Source organism: Lissotriton helveticus, chromosome 1_1, assembly GCF_964261635.1.
Source record: "Lissotriton helveticus chromosome 1_1, aLisHel1.1, whole genome shotgun sequence".
Classification (NCBI taxonomy): Eukaryota; Metazoa; Chordata; class Amphibia; order Caudata; family Salamandridae; genus Lissotriton; species Lissotriton helveticus.
This window is the reverse complement of record NC_136057.1, coordinates 1,517,548,974-1,517,566,071: the sequence shown is the minus strand read 5'-3', so window position 1 is coordinate 1,517,566,071 and position 17,098 is coordinate 1,517,548,974. Positions and strand designations below refer to the sequence as shown.

Below are 17,098 nucleotides of genomic sequence, written 5' to 3'. Positions count from 1 at the left end.
TTTAAGAAGCAGACATATTGACCACTGTGACCATAACAGAATGTTAGAAGCCATGATGCTATACTATTTAAGAGAGAACAATTTTCTCTATGAGAAATCGGTGTACCGTCAGCGGTCTGGGACCGCGATGGGAACCTGTTTTGCCCCCAGCCTAGCGAACTTGTTCCTAGGCTGGTGGGAGGAACAATATGTGTGGGGCAACGAGGCGGAAGTGTATACTGACCACATTGTTATGTGGGTCAGATACATTGACGATTTGTTTATAATTTGGAATGGCCCCAAGACACTGGCGAAGAGGTACATTGAGCATCTAGGGACTAATGATTTGAACTTGAAATTCACATACACCATGAGTGAGACCTATTGTGAGTTCCTAGACATAGTGGTAGAAATCAAACAAAATACCATCACAACTCGCCTATTCCGCAAGTCCACAGCGGGTAATGCAGTATTACATTCAGCTAGCCAACATCCAATACCGCTGAAGAACAGCATCCCGTACGGCGAGTTACTAAGAGCTCGCCGTAATTGCAGCACAGACATAGCTTTGAGAGGGAAAAGGAAACAATGATTGGACGTTTCCAGCAACGAGATTATTCATCTAACGTACTAACTAAGGCCCAACAGAAAGTAGGGACAATTACACATGAGGAAGCTCTGTTTAAAACATCGTCAAGCATGGCCAAAAAAGAACTAATGTCCGCTGGGAACACACCACATATCCCCCGCATGATCACCAACTTCAGCAGAGGGTCACAAACACTTGAAAAAATAATGAAAGCACATTGGAATCTGCTGATGGCAGACCCAATTATTGGGGCTTTTGTGGGAGGAAAACCCCAGATTACATATCGCAGAGCAAGGTCCTTGAAGGACAAATTAGTACACAGTTACCCTCAGGAAATAGCTAAAACAAATTGGCTTAGACCCACTGGTTTTACCACCTGTGGGAGCTGCAAAGCGGATCGTAATGGAAAAAACTGCAAAGAATACACAATAGGAACGGGCCGAAAGAAACTGATCAAGCAGCAGATTAACTGCAATAGCGAATTTACCGTCTACCTACTGGAGTGTCCTTGTGGCCTCCAGTATGTAGGCAGCTCTAAACATCAACTAAAAGTACGAATTTTTCAACACCTCCGCGCAATTTCTAATAAGGATTTTAATTATCCTATGGCTCGACATTACGCGGAGAAGCACAACAGTAACAATCTAAGTCTAAAGTTCTGTGGAATTGAGAGGGTCCCAAAGCACATACGGGGTGGCGACCGGGAGACGCGTCTAAGAGTACTTGAGTCTAAACACATTATAGACATAGGCAGCAAAATCCCGAGGGGCCTTAATGGTGGGGAGGAAATGTCCTCACACATTGGAACCTAGAGAAGAGACAATTCAGTAGGACTAACTGGATGTATGAGATGTAAGGTTCTGCTCAAGTGCTGAAACAGGTTTTAAATGCACTATTTTTAATAAAACACTGGGCAGATGATATGTAAGGAATTTGCAGACTATTGAATCCGTACAGGGACATGTCTTACTTACTCAATTGGGTTGACATAGAAGGGCAGGATTGCCCTATTGATATATCCTGCATAAGTACATTGTGACTAACTTAGTGTATCTCCAGATAGGGGATAGATACATCACTATTATCATTTAATTATGCACATTCTTTCGTTATTTGTAATTGGACAAAACAAGGCACTTCTGCACTTTATTTCCCTTCCCATGCACTTATCACATTACCGCACTCGCATAGCAAAGGGCCACCTAATGAAATGCGCAGGTGCAGTTTCCTTCTCGCAGGCTAGCAAGGGAGCTCCCGTTGCTTTAGACAAAATTTTCAAGATGCAAAATGTTTATGTGGTATGTAATTAGCGGAATTCTGCTTTATCTTGTGTTTTATATAATACCAACGGGCTCTGTCTTATTAAACCAAGAGGTGTCATGAGTATGTACGAATATATAATTTCCCATATAACTGTCATAAATAATTGTGAATCATTGATGGGCGATATATGTCCCTTGTAATCCTCTGGAATGATATGCACCTTTAATCAATATGTCGAGATGACGGATTCGTCTCACGGTATAGATTACTAAGCCAAATGGTACGTCAATTTGCCACTTAAACTACATTGCCCAGAAGTCCTAGCCGTTACGAATGAGTACTGAGAACGATAACCTTGATTTATGGCGCCTAATTAGAATGAATTGTAACCTTCTTTCCATTTTTCTAATTAATTTCAGAAGAATACCATGCTATAGTTTACAGTTTACAATGTGTATGGTTTAAGTTACATGTGCGAAAATCGATCGTATGTTTACTATGTCTATTGCACAGAAGAAGGACTTAAATATGCTTTGTATCAAAATGGTGGCCACTTGATAAAGGCTTCACGCCGAAACGCGTCGTCTTTGTTTGGAGAGTGCACATTAAACATTAATTGTGCCTGGACCTATCTGGTGTGCCGTTTTTCCTTTGAAACCGAATGTGGAGGTGATTGGGGAATCGTGAGTGAATACTAACGTGGCGACTGCGGCCACCCACGGCACCAGCGTTGTGAGGCTGAGGATCGCTCAATGCAGTGATTTTTGGGAGATATATATATATATATATTCATTGAAAAAGCCATAGGTTTCAGGGAGGTTATAGTTAGAAATTTGCATTTAAAAAACCTTTGAAATTCACTGAAAAAAACACAGGTTTCAGGGACGTTATAGTTAGTTGGACATTTCACTCATACAAAACCAGAGAAATTTGGCTGTTATAATTAGTTGAGCTAGCTATAACTCACGCCCCAGCAATGCACTGCTGATGGCGTCACATATTACATTATTCATGCCATGGTCAGTGACATCACTGATGACATCTCAAATTACATCACTGATGACAGCATCCAGTGACTGTGTATTTCTGTAAAGCTTAAATATGTTGGTATATATATATATATATATATATATATATATATATATACCAATGTGTATTAAAGAATGAGTGGGTGTATAAGTGTCTGAATAGATGATTTAGTAGGTGCGTGACTGACTGTATAGTAGAGTGATTAAACGTGTCTTACTGAATGCATTGGTTAGTGACTAAACTGTGTGACTGTCTGTATCAGTATGTCAGTTGGTGAGTAAGCGGCTGCATGGGTTGGTAAGTAGCTACACGAGTGTCTATATGGGTTATTGATTGGTTGTTTGAGTATCTGTATGGGTGCCTGAGTGTCTGTGTGGGTGGGTGGGCTGTGTGACTCTGTGCATAGATGTGTGAGTGGGTGATTCACTGGGTGTATGGGTTCAAGAGTACTTCTGTGAAGGGCTGTATGGGTGAGTGAGTGTGTGTATGGGTGTGTTGGTGAGGGAATGGATGTTTCAGTGGTACATGTGAGTAACTACATATGTGAAACGCAGTATATGTGAGTGTTGGAGTATATAAATGACTATATGTGAGAGTGAGTGATTATGAGAGTGGCTGCATGGATGAGTGTGTGCTTATATCAGTGATTGTATAAGAGAGTAAGTATGTGTTAGTATCTGTATGATTAAGTAAGATGGTGTGCATATAACTATACAGGTGACTAAATGGGAGTGTGATTGAGTCGTTGCATGACTAACTAGGTGTCTTAGTAACTCTGGATGGGTGAGTATCTGTATAGGTGTATGAGTGCATATAATAGTGTTATATTGATGTGTGACTGCATGTATGAAAGACTGTATGGGTGAATGAGTGGATGTGTGTATAGACCTGGGAATCAGTGAGTGGGTATGTAGTAGATGGTATTAGTGTGTCTGTGGTTTTAAAAATGGTAGTATTTATTTTAGAGTGGGTGTATCAAAGGTTATATTAGGGTGTGAGGAGGTGCATCAGATTATGTGGATAATGTCATCAGTGATGTCACCGACCATGTCATGAATGATGTAATATGTGACATCATCAGCAATGCATTGCGGGGCGCGAGTTATAGTTAGCTCAACTAACTATAACAGCCGAATTTCTCTGGTTTTGTACGAGTGATATGTCCAACAAACTATAAGGTCCCTCAAACCTGTGTTTTTTTCAGTAAATGTCAAAGGTTTTTTTAAATGCTAATTTCCAACTATAACGTCCCTAAAACCTATGGGTTTTTTTCAGTGAATTTCAAAGGTTTTGTAAATGCTAATTTCTGACTATAACTTCCCTGAAACCTATGTTTTTTTCAGTGAATTTCTAAGGTTTTTTTAAATGAAAATTTCTAACTATGCCTACAGATGTAGGCATGCGCAGAAAGAGGAAGAAAGAGGAAGAAAGGCGCAGAAAGAAGTAGAAAAATGTAGAAAGAGGCTACAGAAGTCAAGAAAGAGGAAGAAAGGTGCAGAAAGAAGCAAGAGATATGCAGAAAGAATCAACAGAGGTGCAGAAAGAAGCCTTGTTGCAAAGTCATCATGTGACCTGGGCACCCCCCAACTTTTTGCTGGCTGGTACAGGTAGTAACTGACTGACTGACCCTGGGCTCTGCCTAAGCAGACACAGAGCCAGTGCTATGCTGAAAGACACTTAGAATACAATGAAAACACCTACATACACTTGAGTACAATATGGGTTGGGGTACACCTGTGATTGGCATGACCTCCCCTGTGAGGCCCTAGTACATAATAGGGTAGGGGGATTAAAACTACATCTAAGTCCTTAGCATATAATAGGGAATAGCAGTTTGGAGGCCAGCAGCCCTTTTCTGCACTTGTATGTGTGCACTGCTGAGCAGGAGGTCAGTGTAAAGGTAGCCTTGTGTGTGCAGAAAGAAGAAAGCGAGGTACGGAAAGAGGCAAGAGAGGTGCAGAAAGAGGCAAGAAGGATGCAGAAAGTGGCAAGAGAGGTGCAGAAAGAAGCAGGAGGTGCAGAAAGAAGCATGCGAGGTGCAGAAAGCAGCAAGAGAAGTACAGAAAAAAGCAACAGAGGTGCAGAAAGAGGCAAGAGAAGTGCAGAAAGAAGCAACACAGGTGCAGAAAGAGGCAGAAGGGGGGCAGAAAAAGGGAACAGGTGTGCAGAAAGAGAGAACAGGAGTGCCGAAAGAGGGGTTCAGAAATTTGCAAGAGAGGTACAGAAAGAAGTAAGAGCAGTGCAGTAAGAAGCAAGAAGAGCAGGAAGAAAAACGGGGTACAGAAAAAGGCAAAAGAAGACCAGAAACAAGCAAAAGAGGCAAGAGAGGTGCATAGAGGCAAAAGAGGTGCAGAAAGAGGCACGTGGGGTGCAGAAAGAAGCAACAGAGGTGTAGAAGGAAGCAAGAGAAGGGCAAAAAGAAAAAACCAAGGTGCAGAAAGAAGCAAGAGAAGTACAGAAAAAAGCAAAAGAGGTGCACAAAGAAGCAAGAGAATTTCAGAAAGAGGTAGCAGAGGTGCAGAAACAGACAGAATAGGTGCAAAAAGAGGGAACAGGTGTGCAGAAAGAGAGAAGAGGGGTGCCGCAGGAGGGGTTCAGAAATTTGCAAGAGAGGTGCAGAAAGAAGCAACAGCAGTGCAGTAAGAAAAAACAGAGGTGCAGAAAGAGGCAAGAGGGTTGCAGAAAGAGACAAGAGAAGTGCAGAAAGGTACAACAGAGGTGCAGAAAGAGGCAAGAGAAGTGTAGAAAGAGGCAAGAGGTGCATAAACAGGTAGGAGAGGTGCAGAATTAGGAAACAGGGGAGCAGAAAGAAGCAAGAGAGGAGCAGAAAGAGGCAAGAGAGGAGCAGAAAGTTTAAGAGATGAGCAGAAAGAGGCAAAAGAAGTGCAGAAAAAAAAGAAAGTTGCAGAAAGAAGCAACAGAAATGCAGAAAGTGGCCAGAGAGGTGCAGAAAGAAGCAAGAGTGGTCTGCACACCATTAGTACCAATGTAACACCCATATTTAGCAATAAGTAACAGGTGACCATTCTAGGTTTGCAAAGGGCCCTCCACTAAGCTGTAACACTTGTCGCTGCATTTTTTATAACCTTCGAGCCGTTTGAGCTAGAAATAAGGCTTTTTTTGTTCAAATCTGCAGATTAGGCAGCAGGTGATAGATAATGTGGCTAATGCGGCAAATTTATAATTGTGCAATAGCCGGTGCAGTCAAACAGTTGCAAAATTCAAGTGGCCTTGCTCAACCCTCGGACTAGGTCCAGAAGTGCTCCTCAGTGATTTCTTCTTTATTTTGTCTCATTGAGTTCATAATTTAGCTTATATGGAAACTAGGAAGACTAAACCCGAGGTTACCACTCCACAACACAGACTACCATACCACATAATTACTCTCCATAACACACAATCCCACTCTTCATAATGCCTGTACACTAAATACCACAACATACCACCTAATTCTACTACACACAAAGTACATCCACTCCCAAAAATATTTTTTTATTTGTATTTTATTTTTTATTTATAAAGTTTTATATAGCGCGAAGAAGATCCCGAAGGATATCAGAGCGTTGTTATATTCCATATAGGTGCCCCGATATAGGCCCAGGTAACATCACAACCTCTCACCTATATTCATACCTACATTACATACATACTTAACGCCTGCTAGGACTGACCCTTTACCTAGTTACAGTATTCGTTACAGAACGTGGGGTTTTCCCTGAACGATAGCCTCATACATTATGCATGAGGATTCAGGATTCTCGGAAAATTAGCAGGACTATCATCTCCTGCATAGTAACTATGTAAAAGGTTCATTACCGACGTCATCCTTTAGCCTACAGTGGCACAGCAAGGTAGTACACCTGGGGATACCTTCGGGTATATAAACATCACATCTTGCTGAGATAGTCAGAGGAGATCACGACTTCCATGCCGACACACTGAAATGAGACACTGAGATTCCTGCATGCAGACACTCCAGCTCGCAGTGGTCTGAACATCCCTTGTGGGGTGTCCAACTCGTGACCAAGACGGGGTCCCACAGACTTAAGGTAAAGGGGTGGACTTTATCCTAGAGGAATTTTTGGCTTTAACAACTACACACATGCTGGGTACACTTAGGTACATCTAGTTAGGATTGTATTGTAGGAGTACGGATTTTATTGTCATGTATTTCATATACCTCCCTGTATTCATGATTATAATGAAATGGTAGAGATTTACCATCCTTTCACTAATCATCTATATCTGTTACTTTATGATGATTGTTTCAGCACATCTATTTTATACTAGAATGACGAATGTTCAATAAATGCTTACTGAAAATGTCCATCCCGTTTACCCTGTGCACATCTCAGAGACTAAGTGAGCATGAGTGACTGAGCGAAAAGTATTGCACTGTTTCCACGATTCTGAGAGATCAGGGTTGTCATGTTTGATAGTTGCCAGGAACTATTCTCTCCTTGATAAGAGGAGTGTCTAGTGGCACTGTGAGCTAGCTGGCATGCAGGCCAACATACACGGTGGGGTGTCTAGAATCAGTCTGGACACCAAGCCCGCAGTGTATGTTGTCTAAACGCCCAGATCCAGTATAGGTTTTATAGGAACTACACGACATGGCACCACAAACGTTGGTTGGGCACTTATTTAACGGTCAAATCTGAGTAGTTCAGTCATGCTAATTCTCAGAGACCCCTACTCACATTTCCCCCAAAAACGTATGGAGTGGGAAGGACAAAATCCGCCCCAGCTGAGTAGGCAAAATCGTATGTATTGGCTGTTGGTTTAATCAAGCTTGAAGGATACATTGTTCCTATTGTGCATAACACCTTATCTCAGTTACCTTGAAACGCTCTTCTTACTAAAAACAATGTCGGTACAGGGAGATCCAGTAGTTAAACTAAACTTCTCAGCCGAAGAAGATGCAAACGCAACAGACATTTCAGAAAAATTTCAGAAATGCCATCACCCTAAAACTAGCAGTATACGGTTTAACATCTAAGGGCGGGCAAGTAACTTTCCTGATCGAGGCACAAGAATCATATAGAACAGAGGTATTCTATTCATGGATTGGATTCCTGCAGGCAAATGCACAAACTAAAACATTTCATTACTATTGTCGAAGATGACATACCAAAAGAATATAGTCCAAACGAGGACATTGATATTCCAGTAACTTACCAGGAACATTTATACTGGTTTAAAGGCGCCTTCCCCATACAAGAAATAGAGTACTACTCGGTCGGCTCGGAAAAGACAGAGCAACATATCCGGTACTAGCGGCCTACACACCACACCCTGACATTGACACAATGCCAGGAGTAGACTTACTAATACATCATAAAGAGTTAATAAAACTTTACAGAAACGTGACATAGTTTGTGATGAGAACACTCGCACTTCAGTCAACACCGGCTACATAACCAGGACCAGTCCAAACTTCTACCACCAAAGTCGCACCAAACATTACACGCAGTAATGGGTAAAATGCCCACTAAACGTGAACAAATGCCTTTCTGGATAGCCCAAAAGATAACACAGTTGGAGGCAGTATCTCCACACACTGGCCCGCGGGAAAAGCATAGAATACTAACAATTTGCTTGCCAATGGGGATAGCTCCCCCAATAGAGGATTGTACTTCTTGGGGTACAGTCTTCACTGCAATAAATACAAGGACTCATGGTATCCCTTCATTAGCAGTAATACCGGATGTATTGAGACAAATACAGAATGAGTATGGAGCAGAAACTTCTACTAGGTATCAGCTATAATATTAGCAAATATTAAAGGGGAAGCAGCATCAGTGGCATTACGCCAACGCCTGAGAGACTTCACTCCTTTACAACAGGAGATAGAACTACCGAAAATAATTGAAACTGCATAAGCAGAATTAGGTAGAGATAGTCTGGGAGCTAGACCAGTAAAACCTCAACTAGTGGCCGGTCTAAAGAAAGAACTGGCAAAGCAAAATCCAGTTTCTTCAAAAAAGAAATGTGATTGTTATATTTCATAACGGTACCATAGTATAGTCAGTCAATCAAATTATCTTTATTCGATTTAATTAAAAATCAAACAAAGAGCATAAAAAAAACGAAGAAAAAAAAAAAAATGTATGTACAAGTAAAATACAATTAAACAATATCAGTACCATAGTATAGGTTCAGGGAACATCGTACACTTTCCTTACATTAGCTCCCGTTCTTTCACATGAACGCGCCTTATAAGGACATAACTCAAAATAAGGACAGAATGCTTACAAGGACATCACGCCTTATAAGGTCTGCAGCCTTTTATGAGCTAAACCTTTGACCTAGTTCATGACAAAGGTGGGTTCTGCCCAATCGATATTGCTAAGACATTATCCTTAGCACATTTGAATAATTTAGGAGTACACTCTCCGGGGGGCATACTCCACCTCTCCTATCTACGCACAAAGGTTTAATCCCCAACATCATCCTCATACTGAACAATGGGTTACACACGTACATAGACTGTATAAATACAGCACCTCTTGCTATCAGTAAGCAGGAGGGGATCAAGACTTCAAGGCCGACACACTGACCAGAGACCTTGGCAGTGCATCCCTGCCCTCTGTGGGTGCTGCTCGGATGCTCAGTCAGTGATGGTTGCTCCCTCCTTTCAGCACCTGCCGGCTGGACATCAGCCCGCCTCGCCCGTTATTGTTGGCCAGTGATTGGTTGTTTTACACGCTGCTCTTCGGGGTTGGGCTCGTTGGCCTCTCATGCTGCAGGGCTCAAGGGAAGGCGCTTGGATGGCTTGTTGGAGACTCCAGGGAGCCCAAGGGCAGGTCGTCAGGGGTTGATGTGACTTCACACAGGGTCTGCACACTGGTGCTCCTCGAGGTGGACGAGCCTCAAAGCTTGCGCCAGGCTTGAGCCTGCAGCCTGGCTCAGCTTGAGGTCCTGTTGGAACCGCGAGCCCATTACGAGCCTAGCTGTCATGTGACTTCTTTCTGCCTCTTTTCCTCTGTCTAGGATGTGGCCTTATGGCCAGAGCTGAGAACTTTGGAACGGGAGAACCCGGAGTCTCGGCGTCGGCTCAACATCCTGTGATTTAAGGCATATCACTTAATCATCCCGGGCTTATAAACAATAAAGATTACATTGTGTAATGTAATAGCTTGGGATTAAAAACCTGTCACTTGTACCATGTACTTCTCACTGCGGTGCTTTAATGTGACGCGTAATGTTAAATGTTGAATTTTGAACAGGCTTTATCATATTTAAGTGATGTATGTTGTATGATTTACACAGCAAACATTTCCTGGACCTTTGGCTCGGCTCTCCCAGTTAAGTGGCCCCTGAGGGCCAATGTTGGGCCCCTGGGTTTGAAAGAAAGACGAATGATGCACTGACAGTCATCCTTCAAGGAGGGGCAATGATATCTGATGCCAGGAGAGTCTCTGGACTGATTTAAGCACCGGGGGAGGTGGTGGTCCCCGGGGCCGGAGGTCTGCTACGGACCCCCATATTTACATTTTCAATGCCCTGGGGAGGTGGCAGTCCCCAGGTCTGCGGGGGGGATGTGGCCCCCGCATTTAAATCATGTAGCCCCGAGGAGGTGGGGGTCCCTGGGGCTTGGGGGGGCCCATGAGGCCCCCCCCAAATAATTTATATCCCCAGGGAGGGGAAGGTCCCCGGGGCTTGGGGGGCCATGAGTCCCCCCCAAATAATTTATAGCCCCAGGGAGGTGACGGTCCCCGGGGCTGCTGGGGGGGCTGTGTGTCCTTGCATATGATCAATACGCCCCGGGGATGTGGCAGTCCCCGGGGATGCGGGGCCCATTATGGGGCCCTCGCTAATTTAATGGACATTGCCCCCAGGACCTGACCCACCTGGGGGCTTAAGGAATACAAAGCGCTGGAGTCCGCACTTTGTTTTTTTTTTTTGTTTTTTTTTTTGGGCCGGATTTGCGCACCCAGCACGAATTCAGACAATTCTTTTTATAGAAAAAAAGATTTTTATGGCCCTGGGGGTCCTTGTGGGACCCCCTGAGCAGGCCTACGGGGTCGTGGTGTTGCTACCCTGCCCCCTTTTCTTGTTTTTTTATCTTTTCCTACTGTTTTCTTGTGACTCAGTAACCGAGTCACAAGATGGCTGCCAACACATTCTAGTTTGGAGTGTTGGCAGCCAATCAAAATGAAGCTCTTGCTCGGGAGGGTTTGCAAATCCTCCTTGGTGCTCAGATATCGATATTTAAATTTTTTGAATTTTTCAAGAACTACTGAACGGATTTACACCATTAAAAAAAATAAGCTTGCTGTCTGGACCAAGACCTACCCTTTTGCCACATTTGGTGTAATTCCGTTCAGCAGTTCGGGCTGTAGCTTTGTCAAAAGTTCCTATGTTAAGTAACATGGGGAAAAAGCGTTTTTGGATCCTCCTTTTTTCTCGGCCCCCACTTGACGAATCACCTCGAAACTTTCAAGACAGGAGCTGACCGGAGTGAACCATTAGTTTGGAAAATTTCACGAAGGTTCGTCAAAACGGTGGAAAAGATATTGGCAAAAGAAAAAACGCTTTTTGAATAGAAACAAGGACCTAACTATAACTACCTACTGGCGACCGCCAGTAGGTTATATAAATAGATCACTATAAAAAAAGCCAGGTGCTCAGTATAGTGTCTTGCTTCCTTGACAACTGCTACAGTAGTAGTAATACTCTATTCGGTTATGGATAACCATCAAACTGTACACAACCAACTGCTATAATTAACTTCAATAAAAAGTTTGGAACGTAATAGCAAATACACAAATAAATGTTTTTTAAAAACAGAATGTAATAAAGAATTTTCTATTTTCTTCAAAATGTAAACAGTATTTCACAAATGCATTTAAATGTCTTGCCTTCATTAAAAAAGAAAAGGTTTAGGAATATTATTTATAAGTGAATAGAAAATCTTTCCATTGTTAAAAACAAACAATAGTAAATAAAACCTGCTCTCTCTTTCCACTATAACAAATCCACTTACCTTAGTTGTCTTGCTTGAAATGGTCTCCTTCAGTCTCTGGATGGTGCAGTCGTGTTTCTGACATACCTCATTTGCAGCACTTAATTTAGAACTCGTCTGATGCAGTTTTTCATGAGAAATCTAAAATAAAACAATTTTTTTTAATATTGTGACATCCTAACTATAATCCTAGAAGGCTCCAATAATTAGTCAGATATAGCATTTTTCACAATTGTTTCCATACTGAAAAAACTCTTGTCCGGTATCTTTCACTGGAAAAAAAATCCAGTTTTTTTATAAAAAAAAAGGAGGTAAGAAAATGGGAAAATAATGTTGACTGAAAATCCTAAAATGCTAAAATAAAAAATACTTTGTTCGTAAATATGGGTATCATTAAGAGAACGGTGAACACAGGAACCCACTATTACCTTCTTTGTAGCCTAGCAACCATACTGAGACAGGTCATCCTACTTCCCTTGTCAATATAATGTAAATAAACACTCGTATCATACGCCGGTATTTAAGCTCTATTTGTGAAATATTGAAGTAGGAAACTTACAGGCACCCTTTCAAAGGAGACCTAAAGAGAGATGCACCAGACTGCTAAAAAGACACCAGTGATGGTGTACCAGTGATTTGGTAACCAAACCAAAGTATTTTCTTGAGGCCACTTCATGTACATAGGAGCTCAGATGAAAACACAAATCAGGAAAGTACAAATCAGGAAAGGGTGGTTGCAAGAAGGGAACTAAAGTATATCTTACAGCTTTCTGTAGCGGGACATTCTTTATAAAATGTATGAGGGTGGAGGGAGCAATAGCTGTAATTACTTGTTAACAAGGTGAAAACAGAAGAGAAATGGTGAATGAAGGTTTGTGCGACAGAATTACGGATCCGGAGGGCATGCAATAGCAGGAAAGGCTTGTGTTCTGCTTGTCTCCTTGCAATTCTTGATTGCAAGCCTGGCCTAGTTACTGCTGCATCTGTACCTTTAACCAGCAGATACTTCAATCTAGCTCTGAAACAAAGAGAGCAGAGAAGGAATTAAATAAGGGGAGCCCTCCACTGCAAGCAATACAATACCACAAATAAAACAGTTTCCCACACCCCTAAAGAATTTTTTCTTTTCACAAATGAATGAAAGCCCAACCACAGAACTTCACTGTATCGAGGCTAACAAGTGTAGTCATCAGATTTGAAATAGACCAGTGGCAGAATGGATTTTAGAAAAGAGGCCTAGTAGTTGATATTATTCCCTTGATTATCTAGATTACCTCAAACCGCAGTCACACAACCAACACAAAGGAGGTAGGCGAATCTGCCAATTTAGCCTACCCAAAGACCACCTTAACAATCTCGTATTGAGCTGGTAGGTTGCCCAGTACAATGAAATGATGAATCTTTAATGCAAGATACTTAGTGTACTGAGTCTTGCAAATCACTGAATCTCAAGAAGACGTTGTCCAGCTACACTTGTATTGATTATTATTTATTCTTAATCTGTTGTGAAATGTCCCTGAATTGGCTAGGGGATATTTTAAATAATTTTCTTTTTTATTTTAATTTGGATTATGTAAATGATTTATGCTCACCGTCCGTGCCTTTCCATCCAACTTTCCATGGCAGAGGTTCAAACACCGTGATTGACTTAACTCTGTTTTCTAAATCACATGCCTATTTGCTCTCAGCATGAAAAACCTTGAATGATATCTATGGCGATCATTATACTATAGTATTTAATTTAAATAATTACATAGAGAGACATCTAATTAGGGAAAAAAATATTATCTACCAACAACCTATCTCCATTGGATGTACCAATGGCTACACTCTTAAATGGGATAAGGTGGTCCCGGAGACGTTTCTTGAAACTTTAATCTCTAAAAGAAAGTTAGAGATTAATATTTGTTTATCTCTCACGGAAGATCCTTTAAAAATATTGGACTCTTTTTCTAAGATACAAGAGACACTAAAACTTGTATTGTCCCGTCAGTTCAAATCAGGACCTAATAAACCCAGAGGGTGGTTTGACAAAAATTGCACTTCTGCACTAGAATCCCTAAAAAAGGTTTTGCATGCCATCCCTAGATCCCCAAAGGCGATTAGCGAGGCCAGACATCAATACCGTGGTGCAATTAAGAATAGGGAGAAAACTATGAAACAAGAGGCCTGGGAAGCCCTAATTTCTTCCTCAAAAAATAAAGATGCAACTGCCTTTTGGAAGGCTGTAAACGCACCCTTTGCACAAGGAAAACAACCGGAGAGGTTAGATATTGCAATAAATGGGGATACCTGGGTTACCCATTTTCAAAATCTGTATGGCAGCTCAGACCCCGATTGTTCTTTTTCCAAGAGCTATACTACAGTCTCCGATAACACTGGATCTTTTTTGAGAAATCTCCCGCTGGACATTGTTTTTTCGTGCGAGGAGGTGTGCCTGGCCATAAGAGAAAGTCCGTCTCGTAAGGCACCGGGTCCGGATGCAACACCAATAGATGTTTTTAAAGCCGAAATCGATCTTTGGGCCCCTTTATTGACCATGGTGATGAACTGTGCCAATATACATGGATTAATATCAATATGGTCAGAAGCGATAGTAGTTTCCATATTTAAAAAGGGGGACAGGCACGATCCATCTTGCTATCGCCCAATCTCTCTTATTGATGCCTTAATGAAGGTAGCTGGACGTATTCTTTTAAAACGTGTCCAAAAATGGATCGAGGAAGTTAACATCCTTTCGATTTTCCAATATGGCTTCAGACAAGGTATGGGGACGGTTGAGCAGAGCCTAAATTTATATTTTTTAATTTCAAAATACATCGAAGCCAAAAAAGGGAACCTTTTTATTACTTTTATTGACTTGAGCTCAGCTTTTGATTGTGTTGACCACAATCAGCTGTGGGCCACGTTAAAGAATCTTGGTTTAGACCCTTCAATCCTTAATTTTATTAACCCCTTCCACACTCATGACGAGCTGGGCTCGTCATGCAGTAGCCTCCCAGCACGCTCATGACGAGCCCAGCTCGTCATGAATAATGGGTTTTTGCATATTCCAGCACAGGGCTGGAACTCATCGAGCATCGATGTGGTTAAGGAAATATATAAGGATGCAGGAGCAAGGGTGCGCTTTGGTCAAAAAGGAGAGTGCTCGCCAAGATTTTCCATTAAGAGGGGAGTGAGACAGGGGTGCATTTTAGCCCCCCTGCTCTTCTCCCTCTACATAAATGCGATTGGCGACCACCTCAAAAGCTTTCATTATGATTATCCTTTAGTCCAGGGCCGCCCTGTCCCCATCCTTTTATATGCGGACGATGCCGCGATTATATCCCAAACTAGTCTGGGCCTACAAAGGGCTGTCTCAAACTTTACACTTTTTATGAGGGAAAAGGGACTTAAGGTTAACATTTCAAAATCTTTTTCTATGTCCTGCCGACAGGGAGTAAAGAAAATACCCTGTCCCATTTTTATAGAAGGCAGAAAGATAGAAACAATAGATCACTTTCCCCATCTTGGGATTTGTTTTCATAGGAAATGCACCTGGCAAACTGCTATCAAAGCCAGAAGATTCGCTTTTTCCAAAGCGATTGGAGCTTTGCAGAATTTTGCAATTAAAATCGGGGGTAGACCCGTTAAGGAGCTGATTGTCATTTATAAGGCTAAATGTGTTACCACAGCCACCTATGGTTCTGGTATATGGGGGATTGATTCTCCAATTCTTGTTCAACAAACTGAGAATCGTTTCCTTCGGTACCTCCTGGGGGTCCCAAAATCAACTCCTAATTATTTTATACATATAGAACTTGGTCTCCCCTACATCTCCGACATTATAACGATCGAACCCATTCTGTTATGGCACAAGCTTTGGCTAACACCAGAAACAGCCTTTAACCGCAACACCATAACTGACTGTTTACAACTTGATGGTGTAAAGCAAATTAAATGGCTATGTGTGGTGGAAAAAATTATGAATGATATTGGCCATCCTGAGTTTTTCAAAATTCCATCCAGCATGGAAACAGCATCAAGGAAAGTGTTACGTAAAATGGTTATGGACCATCTAGCGAACAAAAGATGGATCGCTGAAAAAACGAAAAAATCAGTCCTAGCCTACCAACAAATTACTACGGAACAGGGTCTGCAATTATACCTTGTTAGTGACACTAATTGCTATGCCAGAATGCTTCTTTCAAGGTTCAGATTGGGTTCTTTCTTTCGTTTAATTACATTCCCAAATTGTAATGATTGGTCGAGACAAATGCCGCCTTGTCCCTGTGATGACCTCGCCTCCCAATCTAACCTGCACTGCACTTTATTTTGTAAATTTTATTATGTCCCTAGAAAGATCCTTCTCAAACCAATCCTTAAGGAATGGGGTCTCCGATCATGTAGAGATGCGTTTTTTAGACTACAAAAGATGGAAACCCTGGAAGTGATCTACATTTTAGCTAGATTTTTGAAACTCTTAGTTAAATTTAGGAATTCGATGTAATATATAAAATGATGGTATGTATTTTAGAGATTTTTATAATATACAAGATTTTAAGGATAAATAAGATTTTAACTCTGATTGTATTTATATGTATAAATGAGTTTTCCATATTTCCCCTATTTTATTCAAAATGATTTTGACTTATATTTGTTCTGTGATATGTATGTATTCTTTCCTTTTTAACAAATGTATGCTTTTATGATATCAAAGTTTATATCGACATAAAGCTTTCTGAATCTGAATCTGAATTGGCTTTGTAAAATCTGGAGGAGCTGGTCAGAAAATCACCCAGAAGCTGCAGGGTTAAACGATCTGACTAAATCCAGGATCTGCATATCCATGAACAGGAATGAATTAAACGGTTTGAAAAGAAGGGGGTGATCTCGTTAGTTCACAGTTTCAGCCCCTGAATCATATTTCTCCTGGAAACAAGTTTTTATTCTTGGTGGAGGACTTTCTGTCGTTGTAGGCATTTTAAGAGTTTGGAGCCTAGTCTAAAATTATTTTGCTAACACATCAGAAAAGATTCTGAAAGAATGGGATGTAGAATACAGTTTGTAATCTTTTGTACACTGAAAGAGGTACCATCAGGCAGCAGAGTTTCGTCCTCTTTAGCCCTCAGTGAAAAAATTAAGTGCTTTTTCAAAACTGAGTAAAGAACAAGACTAACTTGTGATTAAAGTACCACGGTATACATTAAACATTGCAGGTCTACATAGCAGAACAGTATTAAAAAGTCAGACTGTGAACCTCTACGGCAGATCGGCTATCTTTAAGATGG

General features: G+C 41.4%; 1 protein-coding gene across 6 annotated transcripts in view; it reads right to left on the bottom strand.

Annotated features, from left to right (window-relative positions):
• The window catches only part of PDE4DIP (phosphodiesterase 4D interacting protein), a 1,524,691-nt gene that overhangs the window by 945,176 nt on the left and 562,417 nt on the right, over positions 1 to 17,098 (bottom strand). For all 6 annotated transcript variants that reach the window (XM_078686955.1, XM_078686929.1, XM_078686947.1 and 3 more), the window contains one exon: positions 11,850 to 11,969. In XM_078686955.1, coding sequence (XP_078543081.1) covers positions 11,850 to 11,969 — 120 coding nt within the window. The remainder of the gene's footprint in view (positions 1 to 11,849; positions 11,970 to 17,098) is intronic.